The 17,790-nt window shown below is 47.1% G+C and overlaps 1 protein-coding gene across 3 annotated transcripts in view; it reads right to left on the bottom strand.

Annotated features, from left to right (window-relative positions):
* Positions 1-235: 235 nt before the first annotated feature.
* arhgap20 (Rho GTPase activating protein 20) overlaps positions 236-17,790 on the bottom strand; it is a 75,307-nt gene continuing 57,752 nt past the window's right edge. For all 3 annotated transcript variants that reach the window (XM_042319782.1, XM_042319781.1, XM_042319780.1), the window contains exons 13-14: positions 2,100-2,214; positions 236-1,356 (exon numbers count right to left, since the gene is read on the bottom strand). In XM_042319782.1, the coding sequence (XP_042175716.1) occupies positions 365-1,356; positions 2,100-2,214 (1,107 nt within the window). In that variant the 3' untranslated portion in view covers positions 236-364. The remainder of the gene's footprint in view (positions 1,357-2,099; positions 2,215-17,790) is intronic.

Genomic DNA, 17,790 nt, shown 5'->3' with positions numbered 1-17,790 from the left:
GTCAGGCATGAGGGCTCGGAGGCTCTGCGAGGCATGGTGAGGACCTTGCGGCTGGCCTCCATGGCCGGGGTGAGGGAATGAGACTTATGCCTCTGGAGGGTAAGTGTTGAGCTACTCTGTCCATAGAACACACCCTGGGGGGGCTGGGTGACCTCACTTCCTATTCCAGTGGGCTGCTGGGTGACGTCACTTCCTGTGGGGGGTCTGTGGGTGACTTTGCAGGGCTGGTTGTGCAGCAGCCGTAGCTCCCTTACGGTGAGGGGTTTCTCTGTGCCTCTGTAGAAGGGAGACCTACTCCCCTGTAGCTGTAGGATAGCCTGCTGGTAGGATGGAGGGCTACTGGACCTCCTCTTGGTGGTCACCTCTACACCTTTAACCTCTGGGGATTTTGGGAGGCTAACCCCTTCCCCCTCCCCCACTTCCTCCTCCAGGTGTCCGTTGTCAGGTTGCCGAAGCGACAGCCGTCGGTCCCTCTTGAACCAAGTGTTGGGGTGCAGGCCGTGCTGGGTGGACGGGGTCCGGGAGGAGTGGGGGGGGTGGCTTTGGATCCAGTCCACTGTGTCTCTCTTGGGGGGTGAGCCCTGGGGGAGCGGGGTAAGCGGGGTGAGAGGGGGAAGAGGTGTGAGAGGGGGAAGCGGGGTGAGAGTGGGGAGTGGGGGGAAGGCTCAGCGAAATGGAAGCCGGCGCTGGTGACATAGTCTGTGGAATACTGGGAGAAGGCGGAGTCTAGGGAGCTGAGGGAGGAGCCTGTGGGGGAGGTCGCTGGGGACGACAGGCTGGAGCAGCTTGCATCCAATCGTAAAGGAGGGGGCGGGGCGTGCTTCAGCGTCCTCCGCTCTAGAGTTCCAACCCCTCCTCTTTCTCCACCTGTGACTACAATGTCTTTCAGCTGCAAAGCCCTGAGCCCCTGCTTCAGAAACACTTCATCTTCCCCTTCCTCCCCCTCTTCTTCCTCTCCCTCCATCGCCGCATCGTAGCTTGCTTTACGTGATGCCAAACTGTGCTTATCTGATTGGACAATCAGAGCTTCGGGGGTGTGTCCAAGGGCGGGCTCCGAGCTGCGTCGTAACCTCCGGGGGCCATTTGATTGGACAAAGGACTGACGTGGCTGTGGTTGGCGTACGGCGGAGGTGAACTTCCTGGGTCTGGGCAGTGGAGGGAGATGTAGGAGGTCAGCCTCAGGGTCAGGGTCTGGGTCACAGTCACTCAGCGTAATGACAGAGTCTCTGCTGTGGCTGTCTGGCATGGCCTTGTCTCTCAGAGGGAGGGACTCCTGGAAGGGCGACTCTGGGTCTTCGTTTAACTCGTTCTCCAGGCTGTCGTAGGATGAGTCATTCATCTGGAAAGATGACACATCTATGGAGGGAGAGAGAGAGGGAAAGAGAGAAGGGGGAGTTTGAGTTTGAACAAACCTCCATTTCGTTAGATAGACACAGGATTTGAAAACTAAGCATAACGTGCTGTAATGGTCCCTAGCATACAGCTGCCATTCAAAGAGTTTGGTTTAGGTGGTTTAGGGGAGAAGGAGGAAATTGGCTGGTGTGTTAATGAGTCACTGAGAGTGTACTAATCACTGAAGTGACTGAGGTCAGCATATTGACCCCAATCAGCAAACCTCACCGAGACACAGGCTTATGGAGAGGCCATGTCTGAGAAAACACTCAACTCGGACACACACACACACACACACACACACACACACACACACACACACACACACACACACACACACACACACACACTGCAGCTAGTCAGGGTTAATATGCTTTTTAACGATGATAAGGGCTCCAATACACAGAACCACTGTCTTGCTGTCGACACACATACACACACACTCGTGACTTTTTTGACCCTTGTGAAGAGCTGTGTCAAATTAAACCACATCTGTGTTGTTTCAGTTCTGCTTGGTTTGTGACCTCTCTCTTCCTCACTCCACCTCTAGGAGGCATCTCTTTTCTCCCTGTCTTTTCTGTTCCTATCCAACTTTATCTTATCAAGTTTTCTGCCACCAAAACGAACAGCATTTGTTTAGAGCACTGTACAACATAATTTGGATTTAGATGTTATTTCTTCAGTAAATAAATGGAGACTTTGTTTACCTGATCCATGGTCGCTGCTGTTGCTCTTCTGAGGGAATGCACCAAACAGAGAGGTGACATCATCTCCCAGGACCTTCCTGCAGTTCTCAATCAGTAACCGTACCAGCTCACAGACCTGGAAACAGATCATAGACGTTGTTACACAGTCACACAAGTTCAATTTATACTGTAGGTTATTTCACAGGTAGTTTCTCGGGTAGACTGTGTCATGGTTTTCACAATATGTCAGCCTGTTTTATACGCCTCTGTTCAGAGGGCTACGGGAGTGAATGGACTGATAGAGCATGGCTTTGAGTTTCACAGGCTAGTCTAACACAACGGAACTTCAGCAAGGGAATAAGGCTAAACTGTCTTCTCCCTCGCTCTCCTTCTGTCCCTCCCTGTATTTAGCCTGGTTCTGTCTCTCATGGGGGCTGCCAATCAAACTCGCTGAGATAAGATCTAGAAACTCAATCATTAATCCAGAACCTGTTGTCATTGGTGAAGAAGTAGGGGGGCTTTTTCTGAGGTAAGGTACGATAGCATGCGTATTTATTGTGCAAACTTTTCTGATAAACATTTACTCAAGCTACTCATAGACTAACATGTCTGTAGGAGCCACAAACATCTAAATGATAACCGTGGAGTGATGGAGAAGGGAGAGGAAGTGAAGTGGGGGAAAATCTGGGAGCGGAGGAGAGTGGAGGGGAGCGGAGGGAAGGGGAGGGGAGCGGAGGAGAGCGGAGGGGAGCGGAGGAGAGCGGAGGGAAGGGGAGGAGAGCGGAGGAGAGCGGAGGAGAGCGGAGGGGAGCGGAGGGGAGGGGAGGAGAGCGGAGGGGAGCGGAGGGGAGCGGAGGGGAGCGGAGAGCGGAGGAGGGAAGGGGAGGGGAGCGGAGGAGAGCGGAGGGGAGCGAAGGGAAGGGGAGGAGAGCAGAGGGGAGGGGAGCGGAGGAGAGCGGAGGGAAGGGGAAGGGAGCGGAGGAGAGCGGAGGAGAGCGGAGGGGAGCGGAGGGAAGGGGAGGAGAGTGGAGGGGAGCGGAGGAGAGCGGAGGAGAGCAGAGGGGAGCGGAGGGAAGGGGAGTGTTCCAGACTGCCCAGTGCCGTTAGAGACCAGACCCACGCCAGCCCACTTTGACTTGGCTCCTTGTGAGACCGCAACCGACGAGGGGAATGTCAAAATCTCACATTTTCCCCCTTCAGAGGCCTTGGAGCCAGTGGGCCACACATACAAACAAACAGAAAGAAGTGTGTGTTGTGTGTGAGAGAGAGTGTGTGCTAGAGAGAGCAAGAGTGTCTCTGTGCTTTGGATTTTTTTCCCAGTGAACCTCAACACGCCCAAGCCTCACCAGAAACAAACACACATTTGACACGGATTGAGAAAGATCGGGAAACAACCAGATTGAGTGTGTTCCAACAACAATGTGTCCAAAATCAACTGTAATTCAGAGTATTATAGACGTGATGACTTATTCTTGTTTATTATTAACCTTACAATACATCTGGGGCCACTCGTGACATATTGAATCATTTCAGGACTAGCATGTTTTGGACACAGTCTAGTGGTAAAGGTAATACTGTCATGTGTTGGACACAGTCTAGTGGTAAAGGTAGTACTGTCATGTGTTGGACACAGTCTAGTGGTAAAGGTAGTACTGTCATGTGTTGGACACAGTCTAGTGGTAAAGGTAGTACTGTCATGTGTTGGACACAGTCTAGTGGTAGGGTTAGTACTGTCACGTGTTGGACACAGTCTAGTGGTAGGGTTAGTACTGTCATGTGTTTGACACAGTCTAGTGGTAAAGGTAGTACTGTCACGTGTTGGACACAGTCTAGTGGTAGGGTTAGTACTGTCATGTGTTGGACACAGTCTAGTGGTAAAAGTAGTACTGTCATGTGTTGGACACTGTCATGTGTTGGACACAGTCTAGTGGTAGGGTTAGTACTGTCATGTGTTGGACACAGTCTAGTGGTAAAAGGTAGTACTGTCATGTGTTGGACACAGTCTAGTGGTAGGGTTAGTACTGTCATGTGTTGGACACAGTCTAGTGGTAGGGGTTTAGTACTGTCATGGTAAAGTTGTCATGTGTTGGACACAGTCTAGTGGTAAAGGGTTCAGTACTGTCATGTGTTGGACACAGTCTAGTGGTAAAGGTAGTACTGTCATGTGTTGGACACAGTCTAGTGGTAAAGGTAGTACTGTTATGTGTTGGACACAGTCTAGTGGTAGGGTTAGTACTGTCATGTGTTGGACACAGTCTAGTCGTAGGGTTAGTACTGTCACGTGTTGGACACAGTCTAGTGGTAGGGTTAGTACTGTCATGTGTTGGACACAGTCTAGTGGTAAAGGTAGTACTGTCATGTGTTGGACACAGTCTAGTGGTAAAGGTAGTACTGTCATGTGTTGGACACAGTCTAGTGGTAGGGTTAGTACTGCCATGTGTTGGACACAGTCTAGTGGTAGGGTTCGTACTGTCATGTGTTGGACACAGTCTAGTGGTAAAGGTAGTACTGTTATGTGTTGGACACAGTCTAGTGGTAAAGGTAGTACTGTCATGTGTTGGACACAGTCTAGTGGTAAAGGTAGTACTGTTATGTGTTGGACACAGTCTAGTGGTAGGGTTAGTACTGTCATGTGTTGGACACAGTCTAGTGGTAGGGTTAGTACTGTCACACAGTGTTGGACACAGTCTAGTGGTAGGGTTAGTACTGTCATGTGTTGGACACAGTCTAGTGGTAAAGGTAGTACTGTCATGTGTTGGACACAGTCTAGTGGTAAAGGTAGTACTGTCATGTGTTGGACACAGTCTAGTGGTAGGGTTAGTACTGCCATGTGTTGGACACAGTCTAGTGGTAGGGTTCGTACTGTCATGTGTTGGACACAGTCTAGTGGTAAAGGTAGTACTGTCATGTGTTGGACACAGTCTAGTGGTAGGGTTAGTACTGTCATGTGTTGGACACAGTCTAGTGGTAGGGTTAGTACTGTTATGTGTTGGACACAGTCTAGTGGTAGGGTTAGTACTGTCATGTGTTGGACACAGTCTAGTGGTAGGGTACTGTAGTACTGTCATGTGTTGGACACAGTCTAGTGGTCTAGGGTTAGTACTGTCATGTGTTGGACACAGTCTAGTGGTAGGGTTAGTACTGTCATGTGTTGGACACAGTCTAGTGGTAAAGGTAGTACTGTCATGTGTTGGACACAGTCTAGTGGTAGGGTTAGTACTGTCATGTGTTGGACACAGTCTAGTGGTAGGGTTAGTACTGTCATGTGTTGGACACAGTCTAGTGGTAGGGTTAGTACTGTCATGTGTTGGACACAGTCTAGTGGTAGGGTTAGTACTGTCATGTGTTGGACACAGTCTAGTGGTAGGGTTAGTACTGTCATGTGTTGGACACAGTCTAGTGGTAGGGTTAGTACTGTCATGTGTTGGACACAGTCTAGTGGTAAAGGTAGTACTGTCATGTGTTGGACACAGTCTAGTGGTAGGGTTAGTACTGTCATGTGTTGGACACAGTCTAGTGGTAGGGTTATGTACTGTCATGTGTTGGACACAGTCTAGTGGTAGGGTTAGTACTGTCATGTGTTGGACACAGTCTAGTGGTAGGGTTAGTACTGTCATGTGTTGGACAGTCTAGTGGTAGGGTTAGTAATGTCATGTGTTGGACACAGTCTAGTGGTAAGGTTAGTACTGTCATGTGTTGGACACAGTCTAGTGGTAGGGTTAGTACTGTCATGTGTTGGACACTGTCTAGTGGTAAAGGTAGTACTGTCATGTGTTGGACACAGTCTAGTGGTAGGGTTAGTACTGTCATGTGTTGGTACTGTCATGTGTTGGACACAGTCTAGTGGTAAAGGTAGTACTGTCATGTGTTGGACACAGTCTAGTGGTAGCGTTAGTACTGTTATGTGTTGGACACAGTCTAGTGGTAAAGGTAGTACTGTCATGTGTTGGACACAGTCTAGTGGTAGGGTTAGTACTGTTATGTGTTGGACACAGTCTAGTGGTAAAGGTAGTACTGTCATGTGTTGGACACAGTCTAGTGGTAGGGTTAGTACTGTCATGTGTTGGACACAGTCTAGTGGTAAAGGTAGTACTGTCATGTGTTGGACACAGTCTAGTGGTAGGGTTAGTACTGTCATGTGTTGGACACAGTCTAGTGGTAGGGTTAGTACTGTCATGTGTGGGACAGTCTAGTGGTAGCGTTAGTAATGTCATGTGTTGGACACAGTCTAGTGGTAGGGTTACTACTGTCATGTGTTGGACACAGTCTAGTGGTAAAGGTAGTACTGTCATGTGTTGGACACAGTATACTTGTCAATACTTCCAAATACTCTCCTGCAACCCGCCTCACCCAATGTAGCTATTTTTCCTAAAGTATTTATATTTACTTCGGAACCGGAACCCCTCAACTGAAGCTAGCCGGCTAACCACCAGCTATGCTAGCGGTCTTCAGCTAACCGGTCATCAGCTAAGCTAACCTTTAGCTCGGAAAGCTCTCGCCAGCTCGAACAACGCGACTCTAACCAGAGCATAACGGACCTATTTATTTTTCATCCCCGGATTCATCCCTGGACTCCCACCGCAAACTGAACATTTCAGCTGGATCTTCACAACTAGCTATCTAGCTAAACCGCAACCCCGGATGATTACTCCTGGCTAGCGCTTCCACCCACTTAGCGTGAAGCTAGCCCGGCCAGCGCACCTGTACTACCACCGTAGCATCCTCCTGGGCTACAATACCCGGGCCCACGACCGGTCTATCGATGTCACCGCATGAAGAGGAATAAACAGACTCACCCCATCGCGACGTCCCCTAAAGGCCAACTCTCTAGCCCTCGCTATCTCCCTGCTTGCTAAACTCGGCCTGCTAACTGCTAGCTTGTCTAGCCCCGGTCCGCTAACTGCTACCTTGTTTAGCCCGGGCCTACGAACTGTTAGCTTGTTAGCACAGGCCTGCTAACTGCTAGCTTGTCTAGCCCGGGCCTACGAAATGTTAGCTTGTTAGCACAGGCCTGCTAACTGCTAGCTTGTCTAGCCCAGGCCTACGAACTTTTAGCTTGTTAGCACAGGCCTGCTAACCGTCTGAATCGCCGCGTCCCAAACACTCACCGGACCCATATTTACTTTCTATCTCTTCTTGATTTTTAATCTGTTTATACCTTTCCGGAAACCTGCCTCACCCAATGTGATACGGAATCGCTATTATTTTTAATTTTTAGAACACACTCAAGAACCTCCAGAAGCTAACCAGCTAACTAGCTACAAGCTATTTAGTCATTGTTAACTTTTTTTTCAACCTGGATAACACTCGCCAGTCCAGCTTCCCTGCCCCATCCACCACTGCCCCCTGGACACTGATCTCTTGGCTACATAGCTGATGCATTCTGGACTGTCCATTAATCACGGTACTCCATTCTGCTTGTTTATGTTTTATCTGTCGGCCCCGTTGCCTAGTCAACGCCATTTTACCTGCTGTTGTTGTGCTAGCTGATTAGCTGTTGTCTCACCTACTGTTTAAGCTAGCTTTCCCAATTCAACACCTGTGATTACTGTATGCCTCGCTGTATGTCTCTCTCAAATGTCAATATGCCTTGTATACTGTTGCTCAGGTTAGTTATCATTGTTCTAGTTCACAATGGAGCCCCTAGTTCTACTCTTCATACCCCTGATAACTCCTTTGTCCCACCTCCCACACATGCGGTGACCTCACCCATTACAACCAGCATGTCCAGAGACACAACCTCTCTCATCATCACCCAGTGCCTGGGCTTACCCCCGCTGTACCCGCACCCCACCATACCCCTGTCTGCGCATTATGCCCTGAATATATTCTACCATGCCCAGAAACCTGCTCCTCTTATTCTCTGTCCCCAACGCTCTAGGCGACCAGTTTTGATAGCCTTTAGCCGCACCCTCATACTACTCCTTCTCTGTTCCGCGGGTGATGTGGAGGTAAACCCAGGCCCTGCATGTCCCCAGGCACCCTCTTTTGTTGACTTCTGTGATCGAAAAAGCCTTGGTTTCATGCATGTCAACATCAGAAGCCTCCTCCCTAAGTTTGTTTTACTCACTGCTCTAGCACACTCTGCTAACCCTGATGTCCTTGCTGTGTCTGAATCCTGGCTCAGGAAGGCCACCAAAAATTCAGAGATTTCCATACCCAACTATAACATCTTCCGTCAAGATAGAACTGCTAAAGGGGGAGGAGTTGCAGTCTACTGCAGAGATAGCCTGCAAAGTAATGTCATACTTTCCAGGTCCATACCCAAACAGTTCAAACTACTAATTTTGAAAATTACTCTCTCCAGAAATAAGTCTCTCACTGTTGCCGCCTGCTACCGACCCCCCTCAGCCCCCAGCTGTGCCCTGGACACCATTTGTGAATTGATCGCCCCCCATCTAGCCTCAGAGTTTGTTCTGTTAGGTGACCTAAACTGGGATATGCTTAACACCCCGCCAGTCCTACAATCTAAGCTAGATGCCCTCAATCTCACACAAATCATCAAGGAACCCACCAGGTACAACCCTAACTCTGTAAACAAGGGCACCCTCATAGATGTCATCCTGACCAACTGGCCCTCCAAATACACCTCTGCTGTCTTCAACCAGGATCTCAGCGATCACTGCCTCATTGCCTGTATCCGCTACGGAGCCGCAGTCAAACGACCACCCCTCATCACTGTCAAACGCTCCCTAAAACACTTCTGTGAGCAGGCCTTTCTAATCGACCTGGCCCGGGTATCCTGGAAGGACATTGACCTCATCCCGTGAGTTGAGGATGCCTGGTCATTCTTTAAAAGTAACTTCCTCACCATTTTAGATAAGCATGCTCCGTTCAAAAAATGCAGAACTAAGAACAGATACAGTCCTTGGTTCACCCCAGACCTGACTGCCCTCGACCAGCACAAAAACATCCTGTGGCGGACTGCAATAGCATCGAATAGTCCCGGGATATGCAACTGTTCAGGGAAGTCCGGAACCAATACACGCAGTCAGTCAGGAAAGCTAAGGCCAGCTTCTTCAGGCAGAAGTTTGCATCCTGTAGCTCCAACTCCAAAAAGTTCTGGGACACTGTGAAGTCCATGGAGAACAAGAGCACCTCCTCCCAGCTGCCCACTGCACTGAGGCTAGGTAACACGGTCACCACCGATAAATCCATGATTATCGAAAACTTCAATAAGCATTTCTCAACGGCTGGCCATGCCTTCCGCCTGGCTACTCCAACCTCGGCCAACAGCTCTGCCCCCCGGCAGCTCCTCGCCCAAGCCTCTCCAGGTTCTCCTTTACCCAAATCCAGATAGCAGATGTTCTGAAAGAGCTGCAAAACCTGGACCCGTACAAATCAGCTGGGCTTGACAATCTGGACCCCCTATTTCTGAAACTTTCCGCCGCCATTGTCGCAACCCCTATTACCAGCCTGTTCAACCTCTCTTTCATAACGTCTGAGATCCCCAAGGATTGGAAAGCTGCCGCAGTCATCCCCCTCTTCAAAGGGGGAGACACCCTGGACCCAAACTGTTACAGACCTATATCCATCCTGCCCTGCCTATCTAAGGTCTTCGAAAGCCAAGTCAACAAACAGGTCACTGACCATCTCGAATCCCACCGTACCTTCTCCGCTGTGCAATCTGGTTTCCGAGCCGGTCACGGGTGCACCTCAGCAACACTCAAGGTACTAAACGATATCATAACCGCCATCGATAAAAGACAGTACTGTGCAGCCGTCTTCATTGACCTTGCCAAGGCTTTCGACTCTGTCAATCACCATATTCTTATCGGCAGACTCAGTAGCCTCGGTTTTTCGGATGACTGCCTTGCCTGGTTCACCAATTACTTTGCAGACAGAGTTCAGTGTGTCAAATCGGAGGGCATGCTGTCCGGTCCTCTGGCAGTCTCTATGGGGGTGCCACAGGGTTCAATTCTCAGGCCGACTCTTTTCTCTGTATATATCAATGATGTTGCTCTTGCTGCGGGCGATTCCCTGATCCACCTCTACGCAGACGACACCATTCTATATACTTTCGGCCCGTCATTGGACACTGTGCTATCTAACCTCCAAACAAGCTTCAATGCCATACAACACTCCTTCCGTGGCCTCCAACTGCTCTTAAACGCTAGTAAAACCAAATGCATGCTTTTCAACCGATCGCTGCCTGCACCCGCATGCCCGACTAGCATCACCACCCTGGATGGTTCCGACCTTGAATATGTGGACATCTATAAGTACCTAGGTGTCTGGCTAGACTGCAAACTCTCCTTCCAGACTCATATCAAACATCTCCAATCGAAAATCAAATCAAGAGTCGGCTTTCTATTCCGCAACAAAGCCTCCTTCACTCACGCCGCCAAGCTTACCCTAGTAAAACTGACTATCCTTCCGATCCTCGACTTCGGCGATGTCATCTACAAAATGGCTTCCAACACTCTACTCAGCAAACTGGATGCAGTCTATCACAGTGCCATCCGTTTTGTCACTAAAGCACCTTATACCACCCACCACTGCGACCTGTATGCTCTAGTCGGCTGGCCCTCATTACATATTCGTCGCCAGACCCACTGGCTCCAGGTCATCTACAAGTCCATGCTAGGTAAAGCTCCGCCTTATCTCAGTTCACTGGTCACGATGGCAACACCCATCCGTAGCACGCGCTCCAGCAGGTGTATCTCACTGATCATCCCTAAAGCCAACACCTCATTTGGCCGCCTTTCGTTCCAGTACTCTGCTGCCTGTGACTGGAACGAATTGCAAAAATCGCTGAAGTTGGAGACTTTTATCTCCCTCACCAACTTCAAACATCAGCTATCTGAGCAGCTAACCGATCGCTGCTGCTGTACATAGTCTATTGGTAAATAGCCCACCCATTTTCACCTACCTCATCCCCATACTGTTTTTATTTATTTACTTGCTCTTTTGCACACCAATATTTCTACCTGTACATGACCATCTGATCATTTATCACTCCAGTGTTAATCTGCAAAATTGTAATTATTCGCCTACCTCCTCATGCCTTTTGCACACATTGTATATAGACTCCCCCCTTTGTTTTCTACTGTGTTATTGACTTGTTAATTGTTTATTCCATGTGTAACTCTGTGTTGTCTGCTCACACTGCTATGCTTTATCTTGGCCAGGTCGCAGTTGCAAATGAGAACTTGTTCTCAACTGGCCTACCTGGTTAAATAAAGGTGAAATAAAAAAATAAAAAAATAAAAAACAGTCTAGTGGTAGGGTTAGTACTGTCATGTGTTGGACACAGTCTAGTGGTAAAGGTAGTACTGTCATGTGTTGGACACAGTCTAGTGGTAGGGTTAGTACTGTCATGTGTTGGACACAGTCTAGTGGTAAAGGTAGTACTGTCATGTGTTGGACACAGTCTAGTGGTAAAGGTAGTACTGTCATGTGTTGGACACAGTCTAGTGGTAAAGGTTAGTACTGTCATGTGTTGGACACAGTCTAGTGGTAGGGTTAGTGGTACTGTCATGTGTTGGACACAGTCTAGTGGTAGGGTTAGTACTGTCATGTGTTGGACACAGTCTAGTGGTAGGGTTAGTACTGTCATGTGTTGGACACAGTCTAGTGGTAGGGTTAGTACTGTCATGTGTTGGACACAGTCTAGGTAGGGTTAGTACTGTCATGGGTGGTAGTACTGTCATGTGTTGGACACAGTCTAGTGGTAGGGTTAGTACTGTCATGTGTTGGACACAGTCTAGTGGTAGTTAGTACTGTCATGTGTTGGACACAGTCTAGTGGTAGGGTTAGTACTGTCATGTGTTGGACACAGTCTAGTGGTAAAGGTAGTACTGTCACGTGTTGGACACAGTCTGGACACAGTCTAGGGTAGGGTTAGTACTGTCATGTGTTGGACACAGTCTAGTGGTAGGGTTAGTACTGTCATGTGTTGGACACAGTCTAGTGGTAGGGTTAGTACTGTCATGTGTTGGACACAGTCTAGTGGTAGGGTTAGTACTGTCATGTGTTGGACACAGTCTAGTGGTAAAGGTAGTACTGTCATGTGTTGGACACAGTCTAGTGGTAGGGTTAGTACTGTCATGTGTTGGACACAGTCTAGTGGTAAAGGTAGTACTGTCATGTGTTGGACACAGTCTAGTGGTAGGGTTAGTACTGTCATGTGTTGGACACAGTCTAGTGGTAAAGGTAGTACTGTCATGTGTTGGACACAGTCTAGTGGTAGGGTTAGTACTGTCATGTGTTGGACACAGTCTAGTGGTAGGGTTAGTACTGTCATGTGTTGGACACAGTCTAGTGGTAGGGTTAGTACTGTCATGTGTTGGACACAGTCTAGTGGTAAGTACTGTCATGTGTTGGACACAGTCTAGTGTAGTACTGTCATGTGTTGGACACAGTCTAGTGGTAGGGTTAGTACTGTCATGTGTTGGACACAGTCTAGTGGTAGGGTTAGTACTGTCATGTGTTGGACACAGTCTAGTGGTAAAGGTAGTACTGTCATGTGTTGGACACAGTCTAGTGGTAGGGTTAGTACTGTCATGTGTTGGACACAGTCTAGTGGTAAAGGTAGTACTGTCATGTGTTGGACACAGTCTAGTGGTAGGGTTAGTACTGTCACATGTTGGACACAGTCTAGTGGTAAAGGTTGTACTGTCATGTGTTGGACACAGTCTAGTGGTAGGGTTAGTACTGTCACGTGTTGGACACAGTCTAGTGGTAGGGTTAGTACTGTCACGTGTTGGACACAGTCTAGTGGTAGGGTTAGTACTGTCATGTGTTGGACACAGTCTAGTGGTAGGGTTAGTACTGTCATGTGTTGGACACAGTCTAGTAGGGTTAACTGTCATGGTAGTACTGTCATGTGTTGGACACAGTCTAGAGGTAGGGTTAGTACTGTTATGTGTTGGACACAGTCTAGTGGTAGGGTTAGTACTGTCATTTGTTGGACACAGTCTAGTGGTAGGGTTAGTACTGCCATGTGTTGGACACAGTCTAGAGGTAGGGTTAGTACTGTTATGTGTTGGACACCGTCTAGTGATAGGGTTAGTACTGTCATGTGTTGGACACAGTCTAGTGGTAGGGTTAGTACTGTCATGTGTTGGACACAGTCTAGTGGTAAAGGTAGTACTGTCATGTGTTGGACACAGTCTAGTGGTAGGGTTAGTACTGTCATGTGTTGGACACAGTCTAGTGGTAAAGGTAGTACTGTCATGTGTTGGACACAGTCTAGTGGTAGGGTTAGTACTGTCATGTGTTGGACACAGTCTAGTGGTAAAGGTAGTACTGTCATGTGTTGGACACAGTCTAGTGGTAGGGTTAGTACTGTCATGTGTTGGACACAGTCTAGTGGTAGGGTTAGTACTGTCATGTGTTGGACACAGTCTAGTGGTAGGGTTAGTACTGTCATGTGTTGGACACAGTCTAGTGGTAAAGGTAGTACTGTCATGTGTTGGACACAGTCTAGTGGTAGGGTTAGTACTGTCATGTGTTGGACACAGTCTAGTGGTAGGGTTAGTACTGTCATGTGTTGGACACAGTCTAGTGGTAAAGGTAGTACTGTCATGTGTTGGACACAGTCTAGTGGTAGGGTTAGTACTGTCACGTGTTGGACACAGTCTAGTGGTAAAGGTAGTACTGTCATGTGTTGGACACAGTCTAGTGGTAGGGTTAGTACTGTCACATGTTGGACACAGTCTAGTGGTAAAGGTTGTACTGTCATGTGTTGGACACAGTCTAGTGGTAGGGTTAGTACTGTCACGTGTTGGACACAGTCTAGTGGTAGGGTTAGTACTGTCACGTGTTGGACACAGTCTAGTGGTAGGGTTAGTACTGTCATGTGTTGGACACAGTCTAGTGGTAGGGTTAGTACTGTCATGTGTTGGACACAGTCTAGTGGTAAAGGTAGTACTGTCATGTGTTGGACACAGTCTAGAGGTAGGGTTAGTACTGTTATGTGTTGGACACAGTCTAGTGGTAGGGTTAGTACTGTCATTTGTTGGACACAGTCTAGTGGTAGGGTTAGTACTGCCATGTGTTGGACACAGTCTAGAGGTAGGGTTAGTACTGTTATGTGTTGGACACATGATAGTTAGTTGGGACACAGTCTAGTGGTAAAGGGGTTGCCATGTGTTGGACTGTAGGGTTATGTGTTGGACACCGTCTAGTGATAGGGTTAGTACTGTCATGTGTTGGACACAGTCTAGTGGTAAAGGTAGTACTGTCATGTGTTGGACACAATCTAGTGGTAGGGTTAGTACTGTCACGTGTTGGACACAGTCTAGTGGTAAATGTAGTACTGTCATGTGTTGGACACAGTCTAGTGGTAGGGTTAGTACTGTCACGTGTTGGACACAGTCTAGTGGTAAAGGTAGTACTGTCATGTGTGCTCCCTCTCCGGCCTCTAGGTCACCAGGCTGCTCGTTATGGCGCACACCTGTTTACCATCGTTAAACGCACCTGCGCATCATTAGACTCACCTGGACTCCATCACTTCCCTGATTACCTACTCAGAATATGTCAGAATATGTCACTCCCATTGGTTCCTTCCCCATGCATCATTATTTCTGTTTCAGTTTCCTGTCTGTGTGTTGTTCGTGTTTCGTTCATTTGTTTATTCAATTATGCACTCCCTGAACTTGAGCTTCCCAACTCCCAGCGCACTCGTTACAAGTACTGTGAACTGGTGTGTCATTTCTTACTCTGTGTGAGTAACTTAGTGTAAAATGTCAAGCTTTTCTGTCAGTGGATAGATTTCAGACTTGTTTTGTGTCACCGTGACTGCAAGGATAGAGATCTCAAACGTATGTGCTTGTGTGTGTCAGTACAGATATTGAAAAATGGTGACTAAATCAATGTAAAATGAGAGTGTAAGTAGGTCAGTCCAGGTTTAAAGAGGAAACATACATAGTATAGCCCAGCCTGAGACTCCTAGCAGGAGGTTGACACACTCTCTAACTCCACACTGCTGTTTGTTTTTCCATTGGACATCCTGCTTGGTCTGACAGCTACAGTAGCAGCAACAGTATAGCTTTCCTTTACACCCTGTCCTGGCCCTTAGCCTCAGCCCTCCAGACCTTTAGGCGTACATTACACTACCGTTCAAAAGTTTGGGGTCACTTAGAAATGTCCTTGTTTTTCATGAAAACGTAAATTAAATGAGTTGCAAAATGAATAGGAAATATAGTCAAGATGTTGACAAGGTTATAAATAATGATTTTTCACTGATATAATAATTGTGTCCTTCAAACATTTCTTCGTCAAAGAATCCTCCATTTGCCACAATTACAACCCTGCAGACCTTTGGCATTCTAGTTGTCAATTTGTTGAGGTATTCTGAAGAGATTTCACCCCATGCTTCCTGAAGCACCTCCCACAAGTTGGATTGGCTTGATTGGCACTTATGTACCATACGGTTAAGCTGCTCCTACAACAACACAATAGGGTTGAGATCCGGTGACTGTGCTGGACACTCCAAACAGAATACCAGCTGATTGCTTCTTCCTTAAATAGTTTTTGCATAGTTTGAAGCTGTGCTTTGGGTCATTATCCTGTTGTAGGAGGAAATTGTCTCCAATTAAGTGCCGTTCACAGGGTATGGCATGGCATTGCAAAATGGAGTGATAGCCTTCCCTTTTCAAGATCCCTTTTACCCTGTACAAATCTCCCACTTTACCATCACCAAAGCACCCCCAGACCATCACATTGCCTCCACAATGATTGACAGATGGCATCAAGCACTCCTACAGCATCTTTTAATTTTTTCTGTGTCTCAAGAATGTTCTTCTTTGTGATCCGAACACCTCAAACTTAGGTTTGTCTGTCCATAACACTTGTTTCTAATTTTCCTGTCACGCCCTGACCTTAGAGAGCTTTTTATGTCTCTATTTTGGTTTGGTCAGGGTGTGATTTGGGTGGGCATTCTATGTTAATTTTTCTATTTTTTTTATTTCTTTGTTTTGGCCGGGTATGGTTCTCAATCAGGGACAGCTGTCTATCATTGTCTCTGATTGGGAACCATACTTAGGCAGACCTTTTTCCCACATGTCTTTGTGGGTAGTTGTCTTTGTTTGTTGACACTATTTTGGATTGTTTATTGTATTTGTCGGAGTCATATAAATAAAGGAATATGTACGCTCACAACGCTGCACCTTGGTCCTCTTCTTTCGACAGCCGTGACACTTCCTCTGTCCAGTGTCTGTGTTCTTTTGCCAATCTTAATCTTTTATTTTTATTGGCCAGTCTGTGATATGGCTTTTTCTTTGCAACTCTGCCTAGAAGGCCAGCATCCCGGAGTTGCCTCTTCACTGTTGACGTTGAGACTGGTGTTTTGCGGGTACTATTTAATGAAGCTGCCAGTTGAGGACTTGTGAGGCATCTGTTTCTCAAACTAGACACTCTAATGTACTTGTCCTCTTGTTCAGTTGTGCACGGGGCCTCCCACTCCTCTTTCTGTTCTGTGAAGGGAGTAGTACACAGCGTTGTACGAACTTTTCAGTTTCTTGGCAATTTCTCGCATGGAATAGCATTCATTTCTCAGATCAAGAATAGACTGACGAGCTTTAGAAGAAAGTTATTTGTTTCTGGCCATTTTGAGCCTGTAATCGAACCCACAAATGCTGATGCTCCAGATACTCAACTAATCTAAAGAAGGCCAGATTTCTTGATTCTTTATTCAGAATAACAGTTTTCAGCTGTGCTAACATAATTGCAAAAGTTTTCTAATGATCAATTAGCCTTTTAAAACGAGAAACTTGGATTAGCTAGCACAAGATGCCATTGGAACACAGGAGTGATGGTTGCTGATAATGGGCCTCTGTACGCCTTTGTAAAAATTCCATTAAAAAACAGCTGTTTCCAGCTACAATAGTCATTAACAATGTCTACACTGTATTTCTGATCAATTTGATGTTATTTTAATGGACAGAAAATGTGCTTTTCTTTCAAAAACAGACATTTCTAAGTGACCCCAAACTTTTGAACGGTAATGTATGTATTTTTAAAAATTTAAAATTTTATTTCACCTTTCTGTAACCAGGTAGGCAAGTTGAGAACAAGTTCTCATCAACAATTGCAACCTAGCCAAGATAAAGCAAAGCAGTTCGACACATACAACAACACAGAGTTACACATGGAGTAAAACAAACATACAGTCAATAATACAATAGAAAAATAAGTCAATATACAATGTGAGCAAATGAGGTGAGATAAGGGAGGTGAAGGCAAAAAAAAGGCCATGGTGGCAAAGTAAATACAATATAGCAAGTAAAACACTGAAATGGTAGATTTGCAGTGGAAGAATGTGAAAAGTATAAATAGAAATATTGGGGTGCAAAGGAGCAAAATAAATAAATAAATACAGTAGGGGAAGAGGTAGTTGTTTGGGCTAAATTATAGATGGGCTATGTACAGGTGCAGTAATCTGTGAGCTGCTCTGACAGCTGGTGCTTAAAGCTAGTGAGGGAGATAAGTGTTTCCAGTTTCAGAGATTTTTGTAGTTCATTCCAGTCGTTGGCAGCAGAGAACTGGAAGGAGAGGCGGCCAAAGGAGGAATTGGTTTTGGGGGTGACCAGAGAGATATACCTGCTGGAGCGCATGCTACAGGTGGGTGTTGCTATGGTGACCAGCGAGCTGAGATAAGGGGGGACTTTACCTAGCAGGGTCTTGTAGATGACCTGGAGCCAGTGGGTTTGGCGACGAGTATGAAGCGAGGGCCAGCCAACGAGAGCGTACAGGTCGCAGTGGTGGG

The sequence above is a fragment of the Oncorhynchus tshawytscha genome, linkage group LG03 (assembly GCF_018296145.1).
Source record: "Oncorhynchus tshawytscha isolate Ot180627B linkage group LG03, Otsh_v2.0, whole genome shotgun sequence".
In the NCBI taxonomy this organism is placed as follows: domain Eukaryota; kingdom Metazoa; phylum Chordata; class Actinopteri; order Salmoniformes; family Salmonidae; genus Oncorhynchus; species Oncorhynchus tshawytscha.
This window is presented reverse-complemented; position numbering and strand designations above follow the sequence as displayed.